This window comes from Oryzias latipes, chromosome 18 (assembly GCF_002234675.1).
Source record: "Oryzias latipes chromosome 18, ASM223467v1".
NCBI classification, from domain to species: Eukaryota; Metazoa; Chordata; class Actinopteri; order Beloniformes; family Adrianichthyidae; genus Oryzias; species Oryzias latipes.
Window position 1 is genome coordinate 21,965,468 of NC_019876.2, and position 25,953 is coordinate 21,991,420.

The window sequence follows — 25,953 nt, forward strand, 5'->3', positions numbered from 1 at the left end:
CCACTAAAGGCTATAGAAAGCATTGTCTGATGTGGGCGCCGCCGACCTCACCAAGATGGCGTCGCGCTCCGCCACCGTTGGCCAGGCTTCCCAAGCGGGCGTGTCTCCTCTAGCGATAGAACTTATTGGCTCCGGTCTTGCTTGCCATTTTTGTTGCACTGGTAATGTTAGGTAGGGGTTCTGAGGGGCTGTAAGCTAGTGACAGAGAGTGTAGACAACGGGATGATAGGAAATGAGGGCAGGCTTCCTTCACGCCAAAACAACAGAATAATAAATAAAAGAGCACTGGAAACACGTTGAAAATAGATACAAAATGACCAGAGTGGGACTTCAATGTCTCTGAAGGAAAGCGGATGTACAGAACTTGATGTCAGACTTTAACCTCAGCTTCAGCATATAGGTGTGAATCACACTTTTCTTTATTTCCTATGCAGAAACAGCTCCGACCTTTGAACCTTCCTTTGACTGTTGTTGGGCTAACCTCCACGTCCAAACTGCACCCAAATACCAACATGCTGCATTTAAGGGTCTGCGCTCCTCTTGTGTGCTCCCAATACTGCAGATGAAGAACATTTGTGTAAAAAATAAAATTAAAAATAAGGCAAAGCTACACTTCTACCCATCAGCAAAGGTAATGATGCATCATTGGGTAGAAATGTGCTGTGGTCCAACAGCATCAAAGACAAAACAGCCAAAAGTTCTGTTCCTTTTGATGCTGCGGTAGATCAGTTAAGACAGTAAAATCTAGATTGACTTTTATCTATAAGAACATGAACAGAACCCAGCCACGTCTGTTCCAACATGTGACGTGTGCTCATGGGTCTCACGCTCAGGTACAGGTGTTCCAGACCACACCGCCTCCATGCAAACATGAGCACCTGCTGTGAGGGACTGTGTGACTGAGCTGAGCCTCAGAACCTGCCGCTCTGCTGGGACCTTCTCTGCACAAAAAGGTCTCATGGAGGCAGACGTCGGAGAACAAGAACTTTCTCGGAACTTTAGAGCTGTAACTGTGCTGCTGCAGCTCAAACACACAAACCTCCTAAAACAACGTCGGGAAGTCGGAAGCAGAAGCTCATTTTCACTGTTGGTTCAGAAAAGACCAAAATATCTTCTTATACCTACATGTGATTGGTGGATGGACCCCCTCCCATTCCAACATTATAAACAAACATACACAACATAAAAAATATATTAAAAAAAAAAAAATTACAAACAGCAGCACTCCTGTTACATTTTCTCCCTTAAAGACTGGTAATATTTTGTAATGCCTCCTTGTTCTCTAGTCCCCCTCCCTCGCTCAGTGCTGTCCTCGGGGCAGGAGTGGTCCGCTCCACATTGTCCTCATTAGAGCAGCAGAGAGGGGATTGGTTCAGAACCGTCAGGCTTAAATGGGCTGGAGTGTGAGGCCAGAGGCATCCGGGTCCTAAACAACATTCTTCAAATTCCCTGTAAAAAAAAAAAAGGGGAGACACAGTAAGGGGGGGGGCTGGAAAAACACACATGCTTACAGACACACACACACACACACGCACCCACACACACCCACACACACACACACGCACCCACACACACACACACACACACACACACACACACACACACACACACACACACACACACACACACACACACACACACACACACACACACACACACACACACACACACACACACACACACACACACACACACACACACACACACACACACACACACACACACACACACACACACACACACAGAAACACAGACGCACAAAACACCAAAAAGAAAAAAGAGTGGGCAAGCTTGTTGTTGTGATTTTTGCTGTGCCTCGTCACAACAATAGAAAAAAAAACAAGGCAGTGGTAGAGGTGCTGAATCTCAGTTTTCTAACTTTAAAATTAAGCTATGAAACAAAGCGTTTATTAACACTGACCCCACAGCAGTCTCCTGGATTCTTTTAGTCACTAAGGAAAAAGAGTCAAAGAAAACTCTGGGCGGCTCTTTTCCAACTCTGTTTTGGAGGAATAAAATCCAAAGTTGCCGTTCTCTGGAGCCAAAACAACAGGCACATTTATGATGTCATTCTCGGGCCAATCAGTGGCTTGGAGTCTGATGACACTGAAATCCAAGACAGTCTGCACGGTTGGACCTGCAGCCTCGGAGGATTCCAAAAAAGTATGGCACGGCGTTGCCATGAATCAGCGTAGCAGAGCATGAGCAAGCAGAACAGACGGAGCTTATGGATAAACAGCTAAGGTGAAGGATTTGCATTGGTTGTGGAATAAGTGTAAAGTTGCTGAGGTGAAGCTGATCTGTGTAGGAAAAAGGTTTTGAACACAGCTGAAAGCTAGAATAGCTCAGAGGTTTCTGTTCAGGTTCTTCTCTCTTTGGTTCCGACTGTTCAAACAGGGGAATGAATGGATCCACGGTTATATGTTATTATTAGGGGGGTAACGATGATTCAATGAATCGATTGTCTGAGGCAAAATTGAATCGAATTGAACTAATAAAAATAACTTCAAAATAAGATAAATCAACAATCAAATTGATATTGGGAAATACCATTTGGATTGAGACGTGGTAGATTTATGTTTATAGAAAGTCCAACCAAATCGATCTGTCTGAGGCAAGTTGTTGATTAAGTATCAATTCTAAAATCATTTTAAAATGAAATAAATCAAATTGTTATTGGAAAATAACATTTAGATTGAGGTACGGTACGTTTATTTTACAATAAAGTTAAAACAAGCAAGTGTTATCACAGCATACAACACACACGTAATGACAGCAGAAAACGATCTTTCCATCATTCCAGATCAACGTGAAAACTTTGAAGATAGCAAAGACATGTGACCATACAGTGTGGTAGAATGTTCTAACAAAGTTCCCTTTGGATTATTTTGATGGGGAAATACAACAGCGGGCGGAATTTAAACTAAAATGTGAATAGATTTGCCATTAAACCTTGTTTGTTTGTACACATATTTAATTTACTTGATTACCTTGAAAGAAATACAAGGAATGTGGAAAACTTCACCTGAACTGTTCAGTACCGAGTATTTCTGTCTGAGTCACATTAGATGAAGTTTTGGCTAAAGATCTCCTGGATCTATTTTAGGTCAGTGAACCGGATAGTTCAAAATGAACCGATATCAACAATGAATCGTATCGTCAAACACAAATTTTGAATTGATTCGTTTAGATTTATTGTTACACCCTAGTTATTATGGATGCTATAGTCTAGGTAAACATTCACTTCTGATTGGCTGTATAGTGTAGATTATAACGTGACAATGGACACCTAAAAAAGAGGTTTTGGTTGCCCATTTGTGTGTGTTTAACCAGATGTGTGTGTAATACTTCCTCCACAACTTCATTTATACCCGACTCCCAAAGGTTGTAACATGTTGTGATTTTTAGGTTCCAACCATTCTCCACATCACATGCAGATGGTCTGACAATACAAAGACACACAAACACACACTGAGCAGGCTCACACCAGCCATACACACCTTTGATGGTTCTGGTGACCTGCTCCAGGTGTCTGCTGTCGTTGCGGTCTGGTCTACAGCTTGGACTGATTTCCAGGGTGTAGTCTGGTCCGTATTCTGTGAAGAACTAACACAAGCAAAGGCCTGATGATGCAGCAGTCTTTGTCACTGAGGAGCAGACTTTTGTTCACACAGCGCCCCCTTCAGGTCCTGCCTGCAGTACTTTCGCTTGTAAACTTTTGAAACCTAAAGAACAGTCCGGTAGCTTTTTTTGGAATAATATTCAGTTAATGGAAAAGATCGGCTGCTCTTTCTTTTTCTGGTCTTTTTCTTTCTTAATTACAAAAACGTATAAAAACTAAGATTGATCGTTGGAATTGGAAGAGAACATAGTTTAGAATCAGATTCAAGAGACAAGTTGAGTGCTGGTTCAGAAGTTCAGAGAGCTAAAGTTAGAGCCATCCTTGTAGAGCGATTATTAAAAGTGTGGTGCCTGAAAAACCATCAGATTCAGTTATTGGGAGGTTGTCCTAAATTTGATGAAGCATTCATCTCTGAGACCTAGAGGAACACATGGACCAACAGAAGCATGACTCTTAATCAGTCTGGTCATAAAAGTGCTAAACATAACAAAAAAAACCCAAATATGTTCTAGCAGTCTTTATTGCTTGATGAATAAAGAAGTTGGAGCATATCATGACATTTTCCAGTCAACCAGCATGGTTTCTTTTCTAATAATGTAAACGTGTTTCAGTGTTGTGGATCCAAACTTAAAGCCAGTTCACTAAAACAAGCAATATAGATAATCCAGAAGCCCAATAAGAATTAAGGACCACAGAGTTCTTTGATAATAGGCTGATATGAGGTCTAGCAGCCCAGCGTGACCCTATCAGAGTCTGACAGTACATTTCATTAATGAGAACTTTGAACCCACGCCTTCTTCACAGTCAACCACTCTGTGCAAAAACACTGCAGCTGGTCTACCAGAGACGCTTGCCAGCTGGGATCTTAACAAAGAGCACCTTGTTTGCATTATGGTGGACAACGCATCAAGAATGGTGAAGGCAGCTCAACTTGATGACCGGACCAGACTCCAGGATTTTAGTAAGTTGTCATCCTGAGAGTGTTTATGTCTATGTGTGAGAGCGCAAATAAAATACATTTGAAGACCCACTCCAGTGAAAATCCGGTTTTTGGTGTTTTTAACATGTTATTGGAGCTTTTTTATGATGGAGGACATATGTTAGGACAGTTAAGATTAAAATAGCATTTTTGAGTATTTCTTTATTCAAATAGTAGGCAATCAGGAGCAGATAAAAAAAAGGCATTTAAAAAAGATCTTATTTGATAGGTTCAAAATACGTCGGGCGAGCCACAAATTCTGTGCTAAACATCATTCGGACAAATAGATGCACGTACGTCTTTGTTCCCTTTGACTGAGCGGATACCTGCCTCTAAACTGTACGGCTGGATAGCTCTGATATTGCTCGCCGTTTTTGTTGCACCAGTGATGTTAGATTGAGGTTGTGAGAGCGTGTAAAGGGATGGATGACAGGAAGTACAGACAGGTTTACTCCGGGTCAACAGTCCCACCCACAACTCAGAGGCAAATTTCTAATGAACTACTGCCGCTCTGCAGAAACTATGTCCTAAGAAAACGACACAAGGTTTTGATTTTGGTTAAAAACACCATAATCATAATTAAAAGAGAAAAAACACTTTTACAATTGATCAAGAGCTGATCGGAGAGGGCCCTGAAGAGTGTATGTTTAATTCTGATACTGCTTTAAAGCAGTTCTCCATCCAAATCATCCTTAAAAACTGAAGAACACGTATCTACATCTGTCAATTAAAACTAAGGTTCTGGCAAACTACAGAAACAGAGACCAAAATTCCTCGCTCAACACAAAACTGGTTTACAAACCACTTAATACTGTGGGACCCAAATAGTTATCAGACCACCAGCTGGGTCCTAAACCCAGCAGGTCTGAGATCTGCAGTAAGCTGTGGAACCTTGGGTCAGAACCAAGCAGGGAGAAGCTGCTTTCAGCCTGAGACACATGAGACATACAAATATTCTACAAACAAAGGTTTCAAGAGTCTTTAAGTACAAATGCCATCAACTTCATTACAATTGAACCGGGATAAATGAGAACCTTCATTGACGTACAATTGTTTCAGTATTCAGCTCCAAACCAACAGTTTAAAATACTGCATTCTCTTTGTTTCCTTTAATTAAAAATATTCCTGTATGCTGGTTTGCATCTCTGCAAACATATACACAGATTTTTACACAATACACATCAGTTTATACAGGTATGAATGATATTATTTGCTCACATATTATGTCCTCTTTTGGGACACCATGAGCAGGATCACCCGTCAGGATCACAGTGGATCACAGGTTTCTATGAGTCAAGATCTTCTGCTGTTAGTTCATCCTGACTGTTACAAAAAAAAAAGAGAGACAGCTGTTGAAAAGATCACCAGCTTTGCTGCAGGAAGCATCCAATAACATCCAGAACTGATCACATATCATGGAAGCATGATTCCAAAACTACGGCTATGTCACCATGTTGAGTTTCTTTGACAGAAACCTTTCTCTCTGGCCCTTCGGCTCTCTTCTGCCTGAGCAAACATGTACCTGACAGCAGGGAAACAGGAAGAGGATGCAGACAAGGAAAAGGGAAAGGGGAAGTAAAGAGGTGGGATACTTCCCCCCGCCGATCTGGAACCAGAGGCATCGTCCTTTCCTGTGACGCCATCAATTGACTTTTGGGTTCTTATCTCAGACAAGGTGAATCTCCACACAAATTCTTCAGATTTGTTCTATTCAACATTTGACACTGCAGATGTAAACAGACATGATGGGGGGAAACTCAGTAGAATCTTTGGATTCTCTATGTAAGACTCATTTTTTCCAGAAGTACTTTTTGGATACAGGTGGTTCAGACTGAGAGCAACAGCAGCAGAGGTAGAGACTATTTAAATAAAAGTAAAAGTTCGCCAAAGAACACCCTGGTCAGAACACCTGAGTCTACAAGAGAGCAGATCATCTGAACACCAAATGTTCCAGCGACTGCACACTTGCATCTGTCCCACAGGAATGTGTGTTTTGTGAAAAACACTGGCTAAACTTGGTTATTCAGAGTACTTGAGAGTATTTGTCTCAAGATCAGTTCCAACAGAAAATACAAGCCAGTACGAACAACTTAGCAAAAACACCAGTGTTTGTGCTTCTGTTTGTTAGTAGAAGATCAAAGGTCTTCTGTTGTGAACTCATCAGTAAAAAAAAGACCAGAAGACTCACGCATACGTACCCTCTTCAGGTAAACATGTTATTTATGAAAATTACAGTGCTCAAACACACAACTGTTTCATGACCTTTTTTTTTATTTTGTTATCTTACTTCATCTGTGTCTTTATGTCAATAAAAAGGGGATTCCCAAGCTCGAATCCAGAGTCAGAAAAAGTCTACTGAATGTTTGCAAACATAAACAGTTGTTATTCATGTCTGCATTATGCTCACTAAAATGTTTCTCGGAAGAGTCATGCAGATGGCGTTCTGCTAACAGGAAACTAAAAGGAAAAAAGTGTTTCTGACATAAATCTCAAAGGTCTGAAGCCTTGTACACACTGGCCTCTGAAAAGTGCGTTCAAGTGGCCGCTTCCAATGAAAACTCTACGTAAATGTGTGTACTGTATATGTGCATTTCCGCCTCTCGAGTTCCTGCATCGCTACACAGGTTTTTAAGTCTGTTTTTGGGCTCCATGTACAAAACACACAGCAATTGAAAGTACACTGAAAGTTGAACCAGTTGAACTTTGACTAATCAGGGACTCAGCTTTGATAGTGACGTATTCGTAGTGTCCTTTTTCAATCCCGGAAGTACCAACTATTTGAAAATTGATGATGAAGCAGAAATTAATCATTTCAGTTTGTGCCTGGCTGGAATTATATGACGTGGTGTAGTGGTAGGGCAGTTGACCTCTGATCGAAAGATTGCAGGTTTGATTCCCACCTTGCTCGCCTGTGCGTCGAAGTGTCCCTGGGCAAGACACTGAACCCCACCCTGCCTCTGGTGAAAAGTTGGTGCCAGTGTTCGGCAGCGGAGCCGCCATCACTGTAGGAATGTGTGCGTAAATGGGTGAAAAGCAGCTAGCAAAAAGGAGCTTGTACCGTGAGGTACACAACCACATTTCAGACCGTCTCTTCAAACTGGGAGTACATGCGCTAGACCAGTGTGAACACGTGTGCTAAAAGCCCATTGAAAAGCCCGCGCTGGCACACGCCATGTGTGTACTTAGCATAACAGCTGCTCTTAGGGAAAGATTGTTAACACTATAGACTGTTACATGGTTTCTCCATATAAGCTATAGCTGCAGCATTTCACTTTAATCCAGAAGATTTAAGCAAAAAACTTGGCTTTAGACCAGTGTTTTTTTTTTGTGGGAGATGGTCAAGTTTGCCGTGGGAAATTGCCCTCATTACCTGATCTAAAAACATTGACCATCTCCAGGATATCAGCTCTTTGCGTTGGGTTAAAGTGACAGCGTCTTAGCGCACAATGAGTCTCTCCTCTAACGTCTTAAAACAACAACGAACACACATCAAAGAGTTTTTGATTCTTTCAACTTAACTTTTAGTACATCTTTTAGAAAAAAAAGCTGCAGCTTCCAGCTTTTTTAGCCACAATTATCACAAAAATGCATTTGATATTGTGGAGGGTCTGTAGATCAATACAGACTATGAGTTTCTCCTTTCTTTTTTTTTAAAACTTTTTTTGGATGCTGGTGTGCCGCGGGATTTTTGTCAAGGTTAAAGTGTGCCGTGGCTCAAAAAAGGTTGAAAAACACTGCTTTAGACCACAAACGGTTACTTCTAAAAAAACTTTGTATATTTAGTCTGCAATATATTTAGGTCAACGAGTGTTAGTATTAGCCGTCCTATGGGAAATTCCATTATACGTTAGCATCAAGCTAGCGGACTTTGGCTTTACTGTTGTTATTGTTAAAATTACACTGTAGATGTATCAGAGTATATTAGAAATGGTCCATGAACCTTCTGATTGTATTTTGTAAACTGTCTAGCAGGTTTACAGTTGTACACCATGATTGTTCCAAAGTTTGATCTTGCCAAATCTCACGAGAGTTGCATTAGATCACCGGAAAAGGAAAGACATAAAACACCGATCTATGCTTTTCTGGATCGGTAATTGATCTATTAAGCTTGGATCGATTCAGATGGATCTATTGATTTTATCAACCCAGCCCTAGCTCCAGTCCATTCATTGTTTGAATGTCAGCCGTATAACTGCCTCCTTTGGGGCATAAAGCTGCCCTCAGTGCCTGTAGAGGGACATGTGTTTGAAGCTCCACACACCACCATCCACCTGAACACAAACCCTTTATTGAGAAAGAGGCATCTCTGATTAGAGGAGTGACTCAGCAGTCACTTGGGAGTGTGATACACAGTGCCATGACTGAGTGCGTTTGTGTTGGCAGGGGAAAGTTACCGCGGACGTATGAAAACAGAATGGCGCTTGTGTGTGGCAGTACCTCGTGGTCAGGTATTTCAGAGGACAGAGTCTTTCCCAGCACCTCTGCCGTCAGGTACGTCCAACAGCGAGCTGTATTGGGAAGATTATAACCTCCTGATGGGACAGAGGGAAACACAAGGAGAAAATTAAAGTCATATTCTATAAAAGCTACTAAATTTAAACAAAAACATGTAAATGAAATATGCAATTATATATAAACATGAATCTTCACATCAGAACAGCTGCACCAAAGCTACTAACATTTGATCAAAATAATACTACAGAAGGGTCACAAATGTAGAAGCCAGACTACAGTAAACGGAGGAGAAAGACAAGAAGCAGAAGTGAGTAAAGGACACAACACAGAGAAAGTATTCGGGACAGAGGAGGAGGCAGTGAAAGGAAGACAGGTCAGATTGTAGTCGAGTAAAATGGCTCCATTGTGTCGCATAATTAGGAGCTATCATCTGGCCAAGGTCTGCGGAGTCAGGAACAGGGCATGTGTGTGTTTGTGAAAGTGAGAGTGAGGGCAGATTTAAGGACAAAGAAACTGAAAAGGAACACATTAATCACACGTGAACACACCAAAGAAGCAGAGCATTTTTCTGCCTTCAATGAAGCGACATCTCACGACTGTAGAAAGATCCAAACTCCAACAAACACAAAGTCACAGTTCCTTGGTCATAAAACAATACAGGCACACAAACGAAGAGTACCTCCTCCCAGCAGAAGAGTGGGTAGCTGCCACTGTAGCAAGTACTGTAGACATCTGCTCACCCCCACCGGGGTCATGTTGAAGGAGCACATGGGATCACCTGCCATGGTGTCGGCACCCAGCTGCATTACCAGCGCCTCTGGGTTGAACTGTGCTCGGACCTCCTGCAGGACACTACAAACAGATACTGATCAACACAATGCTAAGGCTTCCCAAAAAGCCAAAGGTGTCTGTGACTGGAAACTCGTCTTTAAAAAAAAAGCTTTTTCTAAAAACCTGTCATTCGGGACTTTCTCTGAAATCTGTCACTAACAATAGTATTATTGAAACTTTTCTCTCAACTCAATTTGGACTAACTTTTGAAAGTTTTCACTCAATATCTCTTGCATCTAGTCACATAAAACCTTCTCCTAAATGCCGTCACTCAGGACTTGATTTTACTCTTGAAACCTGCCACCTAAGCCCTTCTTCCTTTAAACCACTCCAGAAAACTGTGAATTAATACCTTATCTATATGATAAGACACTTTATAAGATCTTTTGACTTGTGTCCTATGTTAACTTTTAAATGTTGTCATATTTAATCTGTGATTTAGGATTTTTCTCTTTAAGTCTGTCATGCAAGAACGTTCCTTTAAACCCATCATTGTAGATGATTATTTCACATCTGTTATTTAAAACATTCTCTGGAAATCTACAATTCTTGAATCCAGTTAGCGTATTAAAACCTGTCACCTTAGCTTTTTTTCTAAAAACCTATCACTTCAAGCCTCTCTTGAAAAGAAAACCCTTTTTCACAAGTCTGTAACTACAACCCTCTTGAATGCTGTTGCTCAATACTTCCATTGAAACCTGTCACCCAAGACCATCTCTTCAAACCTATTGGTCGGGATCTCTTTAATCTGTGATTCAGGACCATCTTTTCAAACCTGTCACTCTGTCATGAGAGACCTTCTCTTGAAACCTTAAACTCAACACTTTATCTTGAAACCTGTCACTTACGGCATTATCTGGAAAACTTTAAAGCCCTCTGATCATCTATTATTTAAGAGTTCCGAGTGGTCTTTTTATGACTATACCATTATTACATAAAACCCAAAGAGCTGTAGTTTTCTAGAACAAACATAGTTTCTGCAAAGCGGCAAGAGTTCATCAGACTTTTGCCTTGGATTTGTGGGTGAGACTGTTGCCGTGGAGTAATTTCCCATCAGCCCTTTGTTTACACGCTGTCCTGCTGGCTTACAGCTCCTCACAAATCCAAGGCAATGTCAGAGCTATCCACCCATACAGTTATATCCAGATGCCAGCTCACACGAGGAAAACAAAGACATACATGGATCTAATTCTCTATAAGTCGATGTATCAGAATGGAGCAGAGCAGGGAGCTTGTGGCCTGCAGATAGTACTGTAGTTTGTACATAACAAGCTTTTTCAAACTGTGTTTTCTCCCCTGCTCCTGATTCACAACAATTTGAATAAAGAAATACTTATTATTTAGAGAAATGGCAAAATTACTAAAAGCACAATTTTAATTGGAGTGGGTTATAAGTTCAAGATGTCCCCTTAAAACTTGTCTTGCCAAACCCTAACTTTATGCCTTTCTTTAAGTCTTCTTTTAACATTGTCCAGTCTTTTATGTTCTGATTGAACTCATGTTAACAATGGGCTATTTGTTGCCTAAGTAAGTTAACCTTCATGCAGATGATTTACGTCTTTTCTCAAGGCCTGACCTTCAGGTTCAGGGTAATCCAAACAATGAAAGGATAACCCTGTTGATACTTAAATTACCTGAGAATTCACAGACTGTGCTTTCACCATAACCCTCAATCTTTTGAAGAAACACACTATGAGAGAGGAGTACCTGGTGAAAACTTGGTAGTATCTGTCGTCCTTGATACCATCCTCAAGAGGAACGTTGACAGCATACCAGCGACCTTTCCCCAGCCCTGTGTCACAAAGGTCACCTGTACCTAAATACACAAAAAGAGGACTGAAGCTGCCCTGCAGTAAACACATTTTTTACATGAGAGTACTCATAAGTCATGAGACACCAAGAATATTCAGCTTACCAGGGAAGAATCCAGGAGAAAACTTATGCAGGGAAACAGTCATAACTTTAGAGGTGAAACTGAACGCCTCTTCAACACCTGCAGAGCACAGAAAGACTCATCAGAGGAGCCATTTTTCCACTCGCATGGCAGCAATGAAAGGTCTTTGGCATTTTAATAACATTAGTACATGAAATGAGGGCCATTTGTGGTTTGCATTGTGCTTACCATCTCCATGGTGCAAGTCAACATCAACGTAAAGCACTCTTTCATATTTCTCTCTGAGCTTGAGGATTCCCAACACGGCATCATTCACATAACAGAAACCCGAAGCCTCATCTCTAAAAAGAGAAAGGAAACCATTTAACACATTTAGGCTAAAGCTTCGGTAATGAAAAAACATTTTTTCTTCTTTTTTTTTCCTCACTACAACACATAAACAACAATTCCCTATACACTATCGACTTTAAGTCCACATTCAATATAGTTTTTTTTTAAACAAAAAATTGCATTGAGGCAGGTTGAGACATGTAGTTCAGTTAAACAGATACTTGTACAAGCATGAATAAATGTACAAAGAACAGTAACAAACAAGAATCCAGTTCAACCGAGTGCCATCTACCTTCAAAGACATCTGTATTTAATTGTAGAGACGCTGTCATTTTTTCCATTGAATAAATGTATTTGATTCTTTGTTTCCATTCCGTTACAGATGGTGATTATATATTTAGAATTTCATTGGAAAAAAATAAAGACAAGCCACTTGGTTTGCTTGCTGCTCCTTTTTATGGGGGGGGGGGGGGGGGGGGGGGGGGGGGGAATAACGGACATCTGTTGAGTTTCTGTTTGTAAGTGAGATTATGTTTGGTTTTCTTTTGTCTTTGCTTTAAAAAATTAAGTCCAGTCCAGTGTAATCCATTTTTAAGGTTGTTGTCATATTGGAGTGATCTCTTGAAGTTTTAATACATTTTTAGATTTAATGGGAAAAAATATCCCAAAAAGTTATATAACCAAGTTTTTTAGGGACAGCTCATCTTACTTTTTAGCGTGATGCCACCCTCCTGCCCAGTTGATTGCCACGTCACATTTTTGGTCCAACAGACACTGCGCTGCTGTTAGTGTAGCGCCCCCTACTGAAGCTGCGTAGTCATAAATGCCCTCCGTGACTGGACAGTCATAGCCTGCAGAAGGAGAGATGTGTGTGAGCACAAAGAGGTTCAGTCAAGAACAACCCAAGAAGATCTTTGGGAAAAGGAAACTTTGGAAAGTTTTCCCTCTAGATAAACGAGAAGAATGAGTGAGTGTTACAGCAAAGAACAGACAATCAGAGGAAGTGTAGAATTGTTTGAAATCAAGGTCATACTGTCATCTAGTGGCAATCCAAAAGCACATCTTTCCAAATGTCAATAATTTAGTCCTCTTCCTGTAGCCATGTAGGGGGATCCGCCATCTTTTCTTTTAAAGTAAATTTTACGTTGATTATTTCTATGATGTATTGTGATTTTAATGCATTTTTCTGTTTTGTGAAGCACCTTGAATTACCTTATGTACGAATTGTGCTATACAGATAAACTTGCCGTGCCATAGTCCAGACTAAGTCAGAGGAGTTTCTGTCTAGAGTGTGTCTTTTGGACACTCAAGCAGTAGACCAGCATAGAAAATGTCTTTACACCAAACCATTCCAGTCATGCTGAAGCTCAGCCAACAAGAAAAGCACTGTCTCTTTCTCACCAAGTCCAAAATCAGCCGACTGGGGGTCGTCGTTGTCCCCATCCTGGCTGATCTTATGAAGATGCTCCAGATAGGAGTCTGTGTGGAACTTTGACATTTCCTCCATGGTGGCAACACGAGGTTTCACAGTACTGGGAGGAAGAACAAGGTAAGTACATGTCTGTGAAGATCCTCCTTCATGCCAACATCTAGAAGTCAAAAGGATACTGGACAAGAAGAGAAGCCTCTTCTAGATGAACCTTAAAGGTCCAGCTGCTCTGAGACAGAAATCCTCTTTAGGTAGGGCTGGGCCATAAATCAATGTCACTGGTAACTTCGTATCTGTTGTTTTCAAATATTTCGTTTTTGGAAAATCTTGGAAAATAGGGTTTTCGTTGTTCGAGTAAAGTCAGCCCGCCCATCTCTTGCAACAAGCAAAAAAAAAAGCAGCTAGCAAAGAGGAGCTTGTTCTGCGATGATGCAACTTCCCTTCTGTTGTTGCACCTCTGTGCAGCATTTAGCTGATGAAGCAGTGGAACACTTGGAGAATTTGAACAGGATCCAGCCTGAACTGCAGGATAAACCTGCTAAACTTACAGCAGAAACAGAAAGTTTGATAAAAAAAAAAAAAAAACATTTTGAGACACAAATGTCATTAGATACTTACTACACTGATGCTGAGATGTTCTGATGTTGTGATGAAAAATCTCCCCCATTTGCAGTGGAACAAGTGTGTGAGACTCCTGAGTGTTTCATTTACATTTACTCTAATTTCAAATAACAACAATGTTTGAACTTTCTGTCTTTTTTCTTTCTTTCTGCAGTCCACAGATTTCTGCTGGATGGATTATATAGTTCAACTACAAGCACTGCCGGTGAGGGTTAAGTTCAGATTAGATTTGGGGTCAAAAGTCATAAACGAGCCTTTACTAGTTCAAACCAACACTATGAGATGAGACGCCATGCGTGTTATCTGACTACAGGTGTCTGATTCCAACGCTCACCTCATGTGGTCCAGCAGTCCGTAGGCTTCGATCAGCGAGTGCACCATGCTGGCCTGTGGACGGAAAGACGTTCCAGTGAAAATTGTGTACTGTGACTGTTAGTTATTTAGAACCAGCAGTTGTGACCAAAACCATTTTAAACCTATTAAATCAGACTCTGGTGAACAAAGCTCAGCATGGAAATGTTGAACAGAAAAATGAGACCAAAAAAATGCAGATACTGATGAGATGGAGGATTTCATTAACTTCTGGATTTTGTTGTCTGAGGAAAACTGTCAGACCGGGACAGAAAGGAATTCTGGGATTAATCGAGGAAGTAAAGACAAGACTTGCATAAAATGTGGAAAAAAGAGACAAACATTGTACCAACTAAACAAATAGTCATGAATCCAAAACTGAATACTAGAGCGAACACTGTGAATGTCATGAGAAAAACCAAAAAGACCAGAACCCAAAGTGGAAACAGAGAAGAGGAACCAGACGAGTTTTGGCTCAAATCAACAGAGGAACAGGAAAAAACGGAGGTTAAAGTCAAAGCATGTCATGTAATGTACGGCCAAAAAAGGCGATGCAAGCAAATGTGTCATCATCCAACGGGTTAAACCTTTCAGATATTACAAGCTTGAAACAGCTTTGATTTCATAAAACTTGCTCGATCTTATGAATTTATATCAGTAACATATAAAGCTCAGTGATGGAGTTTGAAACCAAATGTCTCTTTTGACCTCTCCAGAAACAAATTGAGCAGGAAAATGTAACCTCAATGTCTTTTATGAATCTACTTTAGTGTAGTAAAATAAAGACTATGTGCAAATGACACATAAAAATATGGTTTGTGTATTATTGCCAAATGTTATTTAATGTTTGAATCATTTCTCTCAAGATAAATGTTTAATCTTTTGTTATTTCAAGAGGCTAAGTAATTCATATTCCATCATTTTCCTCCATCCTCTAATTTTTCTTTTAGATTAACTGCTTATGAAGCTAAAGAGCAACTCGGTGTATTTAGAAGACTAACAACAAGCAGGGACTACATGATGTGCGCTGTTCTCTGTACTGAACTACATACTGCTCTTCACGTAGACTTAACATTATTAACTGTGATACATTGTATTAAAAGCTACTGTTTAACTTTGTTGTAGCTCTCTGTGTATGTTTTTACCTGTCCATCAATCACAATACAAAACAAAAAAACTCAAAAGAATAAATAGCTAAATGGATAGACAAAAAAGTGATAAAAACACATAGAAAAATGAAAAGACAAAAACAACAGAGAAGGATAAACAGACAGACAGGCTTAAAATAAATTGATGAAAGTAATCAAAAATCCCTCCCTCACTCCCTCAAAATAAGTACAATTTAAAAAATATCACAATCAGCGCACGTTGATGACGTCACGTACCATTAATTCTCGTTTGAACGCTAAAGTTCACCTTTAAGCCAGGACAATTTATCAAATTAATTACTAGAGTTTATTCCCACAGCTCATTTTATTCAACTGACCTAAAATACTGTATTTCTAGCTTATACAGCCAACAAACACCGCTCAGTCTCACCCGTTTCGGTACTTTGGATAAAGTGTCGCAAGTCTCCAGGAGCTGTGCGCTGTAAACATACGCAACTCTCCTTTTGCTGCCGATCCCGTCATCTTCACTCATCCCCGCTCATTTACGAAGAAAGGACACATAAACTGCCTTAAGGATAAAGATGCAGCAGGGAGATGCTAGCAGTTTCCCGTCTGTCCACTCTTGAGTCACATCGTCAACAGTCCCCGGAGCAAAGCGTCCGGTTATCACACACATCCAGCTAAAATTACTGCGATAAAAGCAAAATTCAAAATGAAGAAAAACATTACATTTTTGGAAACGTAGAACTACTTAAGTAGAGTGTATTTATTTTGAATTTTTGTGAAGAGAGAAATGGGAACCATAACATCTAATTCAATCCTTTCACAGATAGACGGACTTTGAATAGCGACGGACAAGAAAGAATAGGCACTATGGGAATAAATGTAGTTTATATCATACTCTTTTAAAAAACTTTTCCCCAATTTTCTCTATTATTACCCATAACATAAAATATCATCACTATCTCTGTATTTGGAAATAAAAATAAAAAAAATACTTCAAAATGCCAATTTTTTTCCAAATCAGTCTTTTTGCTTCTATTCCAAGTTTTCAGTTTAGTGAATGCTCCTCCTCTCATTAGCTGATCATTTTTTCTGATGCTTTTAAAAAAAAATCTTTTTCTGTATCTAAGATTTATCTTCTTCTTTCTGAACAGGGTCCATTTGTCTCTTTTCTTCCATCATTTTTGAATCATTTGTGATTCAATGTCCATTCCAAAGAATAGCTGCTTCCTTCCACTGACTTGTGCCACACACATTATCACACGAGTGTTTGGATTCGCCCAAGAGAATGTCGTTTCAGAAATCTCACCAGTTGTTTTTTTTTTTACTTTAAAAGCACAGAAACTTTATTGAACAAGATTCATTTCAGCATTACAGAAAAGAAGCCAAAACCATAAAAATACAGAAGAAATGTTTCAGAGTAATAAAAATAAATAACATATATTATTAATATAAGTACAAAAAAGAATCAAATAGAAAACATACAAACTAAAACAGAGGACCATGAAAATAAACTCACATCTTTTAGCTTTCTTTTTCACCTGAACATTTCTGCATTTCTGCAGCTTACATGGCCAAACTGAGCATGCTCAGCACAGCAGACACAATGTTTGAATAAGTTGATAAGATAAAAAGGTCTGCTGTGCAATGCCAGACAAAGACAAAAACATGGGACAGCATTATGAACAGCTCAGACTGGAGCAACATTTATGTGCAGCTTGTCTGTCACCAGAAGTCTAGAAGAACATGGTCTGCAGGGACTTGCGGACTGTTGCCATCTCCTGTTGTTGCTGCGGAAACAATTTCAAACGTTATGTCATGTCCCACAGATCTAAACAGGGTCAACGCAGCTTTTGGAGGCATCTGTTGCTTCTTTTGCTTTTATTTAAACGTTTCTCAATCTGTACCAGTTAAGAAATATTTTAATGCTCACTGTGACGACTAAATGATTCCATTAAAAGCAATATGAAGGTGTGAAAAAGAAGGGTAACAGAGAACCACAACAAGAACAAATACTGTCAGGTTATCAACTCAGACTGAAATATACTAAAATCCTAAGTAACATGTGACAATCTGAAGTTTAGAGATTTAGTATAGTCTAGGTTCTAATGCAAAAGAGACAAAAAAAGATGATTGTTCTTCCCAGTCATTTACACCAAGGTGGTCAAACTTATGAAAAAATGACTGTCATGATCTCTGGAAGCAGCAAGGACACTTTCAGGGTTTGCATCCCACTTCTTCTCGGAGCATAAATACTTATGCAGCTGTCTTTTAGGTGATGAAGCTCAGTGAAGCAGGAGTAGAACGGGACTTCACACCGACTGAACTTTCATAACACAATCTACTCACTGCTTCCATGAGTAGTTTCTTCTGCAGCGTGGCCATTTCTCGTTTCAGTTCTTCCTGTGCTGCTTGCAGGAACTCGTTCTGACTCTTCTCCATCTCCTCCATGTTCTACAGGGAACAGAAAGAATGTCCTTGACTAGACGTCATGCAGCAGCTACGTCTTTACAAACATCAATTAAAGGAATTTGTTTCTTTAGACAGTCTACCGCCAACTGGGTCATGAGACACAAACTCAACCAGAACAGAACCAAAACCGTCTGTGCTGTTTTCTTGGTGACACCCTTAAAGACCCACACACGGATGAAATCAGTGTTTTGGTTGTTTTTAACATGTTCTTATGGTATTTTTCTGATGCTGAAGGACATATATAAAGAAAATTAAGCTTAAAATGGCATTTCTGAAGATTTCTTGATTCAAATCATTGTGAATCAGGAGCAGACAAAAAAAAGCAGGTCGATACAGATTGTATTTATGATGTAGAAAATACTCTGAGCTGAACACAAGCTCCCTGCTCTGCTCCATTCTGATGTATCCACTTGTAGATAAATAGATTCATGTACGTCTTTCTTTCCTTTGTCTGAGCTGGAATCTGTCTCTAAACTCTCCAGCTGGATGGCTCCAATGTTGCTTGACATGTTTGTTGCACCGCTAATGTTAGGTTGGGGTGTGAGGGGCTGTAAGCTAGCAGAAGAGAGTGTAAACAGATGATGGGAATTAGGGGCGGGCTTACTCCACGCGGACAGTCTCCCCCACCACAACTCAGAGGGGAATTTCTAATAAACTTCTGCCGCTCTGCAGAAACTATGTCTGAGAAAACTACAGGTTTTTGGATTTGGTCTAAAAACTGCATCTTCATAACTCAAAGACCTCTGGGAACAATTTTAAAATAGATCAAAAGATGATGGGAGTGGAACTTTAACACAAAAACAGCCTACCTTCACAAACTGATCATACAACTCTCGGACTACTTTCAGCTTCTGGTTCTGTGCAACTCTGGCCTGCTGCAGGACTTTCTGCTGCTGCCGGAACAAATTCTGTCAAATTAAGAAAAGTCAAGGACATTTCATCACAAAACCAGCTGTTGAGCTTGTGAAAGTACGTTTGTGTAGATAAAATATTAACAACATCTAAAAGAAGATCAAACTTCAAGCTCAAACATCATAACCGAGTCAAATGTGATAAACCATAAGAGGAGACTGACGCTGAGCTTCTCCTCCTGCTCTTCGGTGCGATGTGCTTCAGCCTCCCACTGCTGAAAGGCAGTAGACACCCGCTGAGAGAACTGCTGCGTTGTCTTCTTCCTGCACACACACATCATCTGTCAGTGTGATGACAAACAACAGACACCGATCCATTCACACAATAAACATATGTTCGCTTGTATTTTTTCTTAATTCTGTGACTGAATATTTTAGATTGCATTGTTTTTTTTATAGCTCTTATAGGTTTTCCAAAAGGTTACAGAAGAAGGAAACCTCTGGCCATGGTAGTTGCTCCACAGATGCTCCAGTTTGTGCTGACTTCCTGTCATGTGGTTCTTAGTCAGACACTCCAGGTGCTTTTGCTTGACCTGCATCGCCTTGTTGATATCAGCTGTAGGAACAAGGAAAACAGCAGCATTTCTTATAGTTTCATGATAACTTCAGTTAAATGTTAAGCAGAATGTTAAGTAGATATTATTCAGAGCCTAATTTCCCATGTTTACTTGACTTATTATAATTCTAATAAACTTTAGTTTTCCCCACTGAAAGTTGAGACATCCAGATAAATCAGGTAAGTTTATAACCATGGTGCACGTCATTGAAACCCACTCCCATCATCTTTTGTCTGCATGATTGTTATGAAATTATCATATCCAAAATAAAAAAAAACTGTGACGTTTTCAAAGACAAAGTTTCTACAGAGCGGAGAAGAAATTTGCCTTTACGTTGTAGGCTGGACCGTTGCCGTGGAGCAACACCCCCACCTTTCCCGTCACCTAAAACTGAACTCTCTGTTTATACGCTCCCCCACTACCCAACAGCACCTCACAACCCTAACCTAACATTACCAGTGCATCCCAGCAAAATTGCTGGATCATGTTTTTTGTGTGGATCACAAAAAACTGGATCACAGTTTTGATCCAGATTCCAGCTCAGTCGAGGAAAACAAAGACGTTCATGAATCTATTTGTCTACAAGTGGATGCATCAGAATGGAGCAGAGCAGGGAGTTTGGGCTCATTTTCAGAGCTTTTTTTTCAAGCCAAATTTTTTTCATCTGCTCCTGACTCACAACAATTTGAATAAAGAAATACTCAAAAGTGGAATTTTGTGTCTAATTTTCTTTGTATATGTCCTCCATCATTAGAAAAATGGCTCAGGAACAAGTTACAACTCAAAAACCACCATTTTCATCTAAGTAGGTCTTTAATCCTTTAAATTGACTTAATTATAATTTAGGTAGTAAACCTAAAAGAGGTTAGTCCTCCACTGTGAAATCCTATAAACATGTGTTGTAACCTGTTAACAATGTCATTATTCCAGCTAATCAATAATAAAGACTTTTGGACTTACCCCCAAACTTTTCCAACATAGACTGAACCTCATTCCTTAATGTTGTGAGAAACATGGCGTTACATGATGACACATTTAACATGACATGTAACACTGGAACATACATAATTATCTTATCAAAATTAATACGTTACAACACTAGAAATTCTATCCTAGTAAAATAAGATGTAAAATATAGCTTTTTTGTCTAGGAAGCTGATCATTAAAGGTTTACCCAGCAGCACATTCATCCGCTCCTTCCTCGAAGACAGCAGCTGATCTCTTCTTTGCCACCTTCTCCACTTTTCTCACAGACTCCATTTTTTCAGCCAAAGCTAGCTTCGTTCTGCTGCCCAACCAGAAACAAACAAAAAGTGAAGGTGTAGCCGACGACCAACAGACAGAAACACCCGTTAAAGAAGCTACTTTAAAACAAACAACATTCAAACAAACATCATTCAAACCACAGTTGCAGCGACACTTCATAAGAAATCAGGCGCAAAATCAAAAGAAAGTGTACCCGGTAGCAAGTTCAAACGCAGCGTCTTCCCGCCACTAAAGTACTAACTTCTGTCCTCGAGCCATTCTGTTTGCCGAGCACGCGCGCGCCGGAACCCCTTAGCCACCTCCACGCCCCCACCCCGACCCCCGCACACACAATGTACGCTATAAATAAACAGATATTCTGCGATAAAATATGCTTTTGAAGCTAAATGTACTTTCATAAAGCCATTCAGAAATAGTCAAAAAAATCTGGGCGTTATTTTCAACTCTAAGCTAACTTTTATCCCTCATTTAAAACAATGTGGTCAATACTGTTTTTTAACATCTTAGAAATCTGGCCACGGTTCACCCACTACTCTCTCTTGCTAATATGGAGATGCTAATGCATGCTTCCATCTTCAGTATAATTCATTATTGTAATGCCCTGCTTGCTGGTCTTCCCAAAACCAACATTAAGACCCTTCATCTTCCTTGGAGGAGGCCCATAGCACTCCAATTTAAAATCCCTGCATTGTGCTCGTTTTATGTTATTTATTTTGTTTTGTCCTCATGTAAAGCACTTTGTGTTATATTTTACAGGAAAAGTGCTATTTAAATAAAGTTTGATTTGATATGAGATTGAGAGATAGGTGAAAGATAAATGTAAGATAAATTGGGGGCAGTAGTAAAAACATTTGTATCATAAAAATGTGTTATTACGTAAAAATGTAATACATTGCAGCAAATTATGTCAGAATCCCTGAATTTACTATCACAAAATGATGCCTCAAATAATGGCGCAAAACAGATATCTCTTTGTTTGTGAAAGGTGTTTCCCCCCCCATTCAGCACAACAATGCAGTGAATCTTTTGTGTTAGTCTGTTTATTGAACTATTTATGCACACAAACAGACTGATCTACAGCTTGATGTATTTCATCACTATTTAAGTTTGCAGTTTATTGGCCAAACTGGAGCCAGAGAACACAGAAACGGGTAATTCCCTTTTAGTGCAGCACAAAGGAATATGTTTATCACAAAACTGGCTATTTTGTCATCTATAAACAAAACTTTGTACTCAATTGTTGTCCACACATCCCTCCATAGGATGCCACTGTGAATCTGCTTTCACCTGTGGTTTGGCAGAGATTTCTACGCTGGATGCCCTTCCTGACACAACCCTTTGTTTTATGTGGGCTGGGACTGGCACAGTGAGACCAGACTTGGGCCTCCTTGAGGCTACATGGTTAGGCGGTAACATGAAGGGTCTTGCCCAAGGATCCACACTGGATGAATCTCATTGCACCTCCTGGGGAACACACCCTGGTATTTTTTCGAAAAAACGGCTGTTAATAATCTTTTTGAGTATTATGTTTAATTGATACTATATTTATACTTGTTACAAAATAAGTTAAGTTGCTCAGACAGGAAAAAAATGACATGAACTTCTCTGTAAATGTGATAGACTATATCCAGTTGATACCTTGACATCACAGGATTTCCAGATCACATTACAGTTAAATCTTCAATTATTTCCATCTTTGGAAGTGAAAACAAACAACTCCTCCAATAGATTCTGAACGGCAAAAATAAGGACAATCCTGTGAGCTTTCCTGCCATGTTTTGTGCTGTTTCCAAACCAAGTTGAGATACTTCCTGTCAGGACGCTCCAAATGGTGCTGGTGTAGAATGACTATGGCGAGTTTAAGGGCAATTGAAAATCCTTCAGCCGTTTGAGGTAATGGCAGGCTATTAAAATGGCAGGATCATGTCAGATTCTGTGTGATATGAACACCTGAAACTGTCCACCTTCTCCACTGGGGTCCTGTTCATAGTAGGGGGCTGGTAGTTCCTCATCTGCTTTGTGCTAAAGTTCACTTTCAGCGCCTTAGTTTTGCTGATGTTAAAGAGATTGTTGACCTGGCACCATGTCTCCAGGTTTTTAATCTCCTCCATGTGGACCAGGTGCTGAAAAAATAAATGTTTCCAGAGCATGAATGGTTACCAACATGTATTCATGGGTGGGGTTAAAAACGGATTTTCCCTTTTTAGGTAACTTTTATTTTGAAGGTTTCTTTACAGTACTTCCTCTGCATCCTTCACGGTTTCCGGTTCCCCCCGTCCCGCCTCTTGGCTCCAGGCTGGGGCGCTCGTTCCTCACCGCCGGCCTCAGTCCAGTTGCGGAGCCTCTTTCTGTGTTCCGGTCAGCTCCTGGGGGAAGAGCGGACAGAATGACCCCCTTCCCGGTGTAGTTTGGCTCTTCCTGTCGGAGCAGAGCGAGCACCTGTCGGAATGAGGAGCCGAAGCAACTCCGGCGTGAAGCTGGACAACTATGCCCGGATCGTCCAGCAGACCATCCTGCAGCACCAGGTCAGGGTCACGCCGTTTGCTCTTCTAGCGCTCAGGGAGGCGGACTGAAGCCGGACCAGAGCCGCTACTCCTGGCACTAGGGAAGGGGGTGTTTCACAAGGTTTTGAGTTTTTAAAACTTTTGCTGCGCGCTCATCGTGCACGCTAGTGCGTCGGGAACGCGCTCTCCGTTAAATTCTTGTGTTCCTCTGAAGAAGCTGGGACGCTTTTATGATTTGAATGAACCAAAATGTAAAATAAAAATGAGTCAAAGTAAAGAGGATTTATCTCTCTTTAAAGACACCATACCACAGTTTCCTTTTTTTTTTAAAGTTTTCACAGTGGGCTTTTATTTGGGGGTATGGCTTTTTTTTTTTTAGAAAAAAACAAACAAAAACAACCTGTGTTGGTTTTTAGGACATAGTTTCTGCAGAGCAGTAGTAGTTCATGAGAAATTCACCTCTGACTTGTGGATGCTCCGCTGGTGCAGAGTAAGCCCGACCTCACTTCCCATCATCCATCTGTTTACACTCTCTTTCACTATCTTACATCCCAACCTAACATTGGTGTTGTAACAAAAACGGTGAGCAATATCAGAGCCATACAGCTGTACAGTTTTAAGCCAGATTCCAGCTCAGTCGAGGAAAACAAAGACCTACATGGATCTAGTCGTCTACAAGTGGATGCATCAGAATGGAGCGGAGCAGGAACATTTTTAGCCTGCCGTAGCTTTTTCAAATTGCATTTTTTTTTGCATCTGATCCTGATTCTCAATGATTTGAATAAAAAATACTCTAAAATTCAATTTTAAGATAAAAAAAATGCACAGAACATGTTAGAAACATTTTCATTGGAGTGGGTCTTTCAGAGTAAATAGTCTCTCAGTAAAACCTCACAGTGGAGGGGCTTTTCTGCTGCTTCTGAAGGACATTTTTCTCCTGAGGGGAGCGTGTTCCCATAGGATCCACTTTCCACCCCCCCCTCCCCTGCTAGTGTTCTCACTAGGGGTCATTTGATGCCACCCTGAAGCTGCTGAACGTTGTTTCCCTCTGCCAGGCTGCAGATTTGCTTTCTTTCATTGTTTGCTGCTCGATTTTGTTATTCTGCAGAGATCTAAAGGATGGAAGAATCCACTCATCACTTTAACCCCCCCCCCCCCCCCCCCCTTCAGATTTAATGCTGGACGGAACTCTTCTGTTCCACCATCAAATATTTGGGGGTGGGGGGAACCATGTAGAAAAAAGAAGGACCAGCAAAATGATAACATAACAAGCTTTACATTAAAAAATCTGTTATGTAATTAGAAAGTAAAGTTTCAATTCATCATCATCATCAAGAAATGCTGGATGATGCTTTTTGGATGTGGAAAATATTTCCTGTCAACATTAACTCACACAGGTTGGTAATTCTGCACACCTGAAGTGAATCGTGTCACAGAAACTTATGATGTAAAATCCCTTTTATATATAAAAAAAAATGTTCTCATGTTTCCTGGTCGACTTTTTATATTTAAACTTAGGCCTGCGATATCAAGCTGTGCAATAAACTTACCTTAAATGTGCTAAAACAATCTTATAGCAGCTTAAAGTATTTAGAGGAATCAAACAAATCCCTTTATGCATTTGACCAATCAGATGGAGCCCTTCACATTGTTGACCAATCGGATGCAGCTCTTATATGTTACAACAGTTAGATGTTCGTCTCCTATGTAAAAAAGGCTCATTTGGTGTATAATTTAAGGTAAGTTGACTCATTTTTAAATTAAGCTGTTGCAGTGGAATGGAAACTATGTTTTTGGTTGTTTTGCCATTTTTTCAAGTTATATCGTCATCGAAATATTGATCATTAGTATCGCTAATCGCCAGTTTTCCGCATATAGTGCAGCCCTACTTAGACATAAAGGTTGTGTCAGAGCAAGAGCAGCAATGCTCCCCGACTGAAGCTCCTGCCTATGGTTTTACTTCACAAAGTAGAGTTTTTTTCTCCCAGAGCTTCATCATTGAGGCTAACCAGGTCTCTGTTGGAGACACAGAGCTCCTCAGTTCAACTTTCTGATTGTTTCAGGAACATCTGGGCAGGACAAACCTGCTGGATCCACCTATAATAAGATAAGTGAGGACCTGAAATCTGTGCAAATTTGAGCTACATTAAAATCTAAACAAAACATTTAAAAATGCACCCCCACCCACAGTTGCTATGAGGATGAAGTATCTGCCAAAATCCTACAGAAAATATACATCCATCACTCAGTCATTCTAATGGTCAGAATAACCATTATTACTCTGACACCTTTTTTTTAAAACATGTTTTTACCAATTCTAATTTTTTTTATGATATTTTGTCTGTAGTGCAAGTTATTCAAGTTCTAAACTGACCAATCAGATTATTCAATAAAAGTAAGTGGTGCTTGCTGACCCCGTTGACTGTAAGAGAACTGGAGCGAGTGAGTGAGATTCATTCACATTATGCTGCTTTCTGTAATGTAATGGTATATAATGACGAGCAGGAAGATGACATCTTTAAATATTCAAATCAAGTTAAATCAGGTCTGACCTCTGTACAGTAACCTATTCATCGAGTTTTTCATGACATTATGAGCAATAAATAATGAATCCTATAT

At 40.1% G+C, this 25,953-nt stretch overlaps 3 protein-coding genes across 7 annotated transcripts in view; 1 reads left to right on the forward strand and 2 right to left on the reverse strand.

The window, feature by feature from the left end:
- Positions 1-383: 383 nt before the first annotated feature.
- On the reverse strand, positions 384-16,269 carry hdac8 (histone deacetylase 8). The gene is made up of 11 exons (XM_023966352.1): positions 16,052-16,269; positions 14,496-14,548; positions 13,513-13,643; positions 12,821-12,962; positions 12,010-12,122; positions 11,803-11,880; positions 11,595-11,703; positions 9,736-9,908; positions 9,039-9,133; positions 3,501-3,606; positions 384-1,449 (listed from the first exon to the last, which is right to left on the reverse strand). The coding sequence occupies exons 1-11, from the start codon at positions 16,151-16,153 to the stop codon at positions 1,427-1,429; spliced, it is 1,125 nt and encodes a 374-aa protein (XP_023822120.1). The 5' UTR covers positions 16,154-16,269; the 3' UTR covers positions 384-1,426.
- A 676-nt stretch (positions 16,270-16,945) lies between these two features.
- scp3 (synaptonemal complex protein 3) lies at positions 16,946-21,084 on the reverse strand. Of its 3 annotated transcripts, none has more exons than XM_011487624.3 (8): positions 21,024-21,070; positions 20,739-20,849; positions 20,525-20,559; positions 19,446-19,563; positions 19,172-19,271; positions 18,906-19,004; positions 17,974-18,078; positions 16,946-17,414 (listed from the first exon to the last, which is right to left on the reverse strand). In XM_011487624.3, exons 2-8 carry the CDS (start codon positions 20,822-20,824, stop codon positions 17,361-17,363), a joined length of 597 nt encoding a protein of 198 aa, XP_011485926.1. In that variant the 5' UTR covers positions 20,825-20,849; positions 21,024-21,070; the 3' UTR covers positions 16,946-17,360.
- A 2,002-nt stretch (positions 21,085-23,086) lies between these two features.
- Positions 23,087-25,953, forward strand: part of phka1 (phosphorylase kinase regulatory subunit alpha 1) — a 31,134-nt gene continuing 28,267 nt past the window's right edge. The window contains exon 1 of one of the 3 annotated variants that reach the window (XM_020711742.2): positions 23,087-23,355. In XM_020711742.2, coding sequence (XP_020567401.1) covers positions 23,278-23,355 — 78 coding nt within the window. In that variant the 5' untranslated portion in view covers positions 23,087-23,277. The remainder of the gene's footprint in view (positions 23,356-25,953) is intronic. The other 2 variants (XM_011487671.3, XM_011487672.3) reach the window with 2 other exon arrangements.

Excerpts from the sequence above, each read along its gene's own strand:
- hdac8 (XM_023966352.1), bottom strand. The coding sequence starts at position 16,153 with ATGAGTGAAGATGACGGGATCGGCAGCAAAAGGAGAGTTGCGTATGTT. Across the intron at positions 14,549-16,051 it reads TATCCAAAGTACCGAAACGG|GCCAGCATGGTGCACTCGCT; the intron begins GTGAGACTGAGC and ends TTCCGTCCACAG. Across the intron at positions 12,963-13,512 it reads GTCGGCTGATTTTGGACTTG|GCTATGACTGTCCAGTCACG; the intron begins GTGAGAAAGAGA and ends CTCCTTCTGCAG.
- scp3 (XM_023965764.1), bottom strand. The coding sequence starts at position 20,989 with ATGAAGTGTCGCTGCAACTGTGGTTTGAATGATGTTTGTTTGAATGTT. Across the intron at positions 19,005-19,171 it reads AGCAGGAGGAGAAGCTCAGC|AATTTGTTCCGGCAGCAGCA; the intron begins GTCAGTCTCCTC and ends TTAATTTGACAG. Across the intron at positions 18,079-18,905 it reads TGTATGATCAGTTTGTGAAG|AACATGGAGGAGATGGAGAA; the intron begins GTAGGCTGTTTT and ends TGTTCCCTGTAG.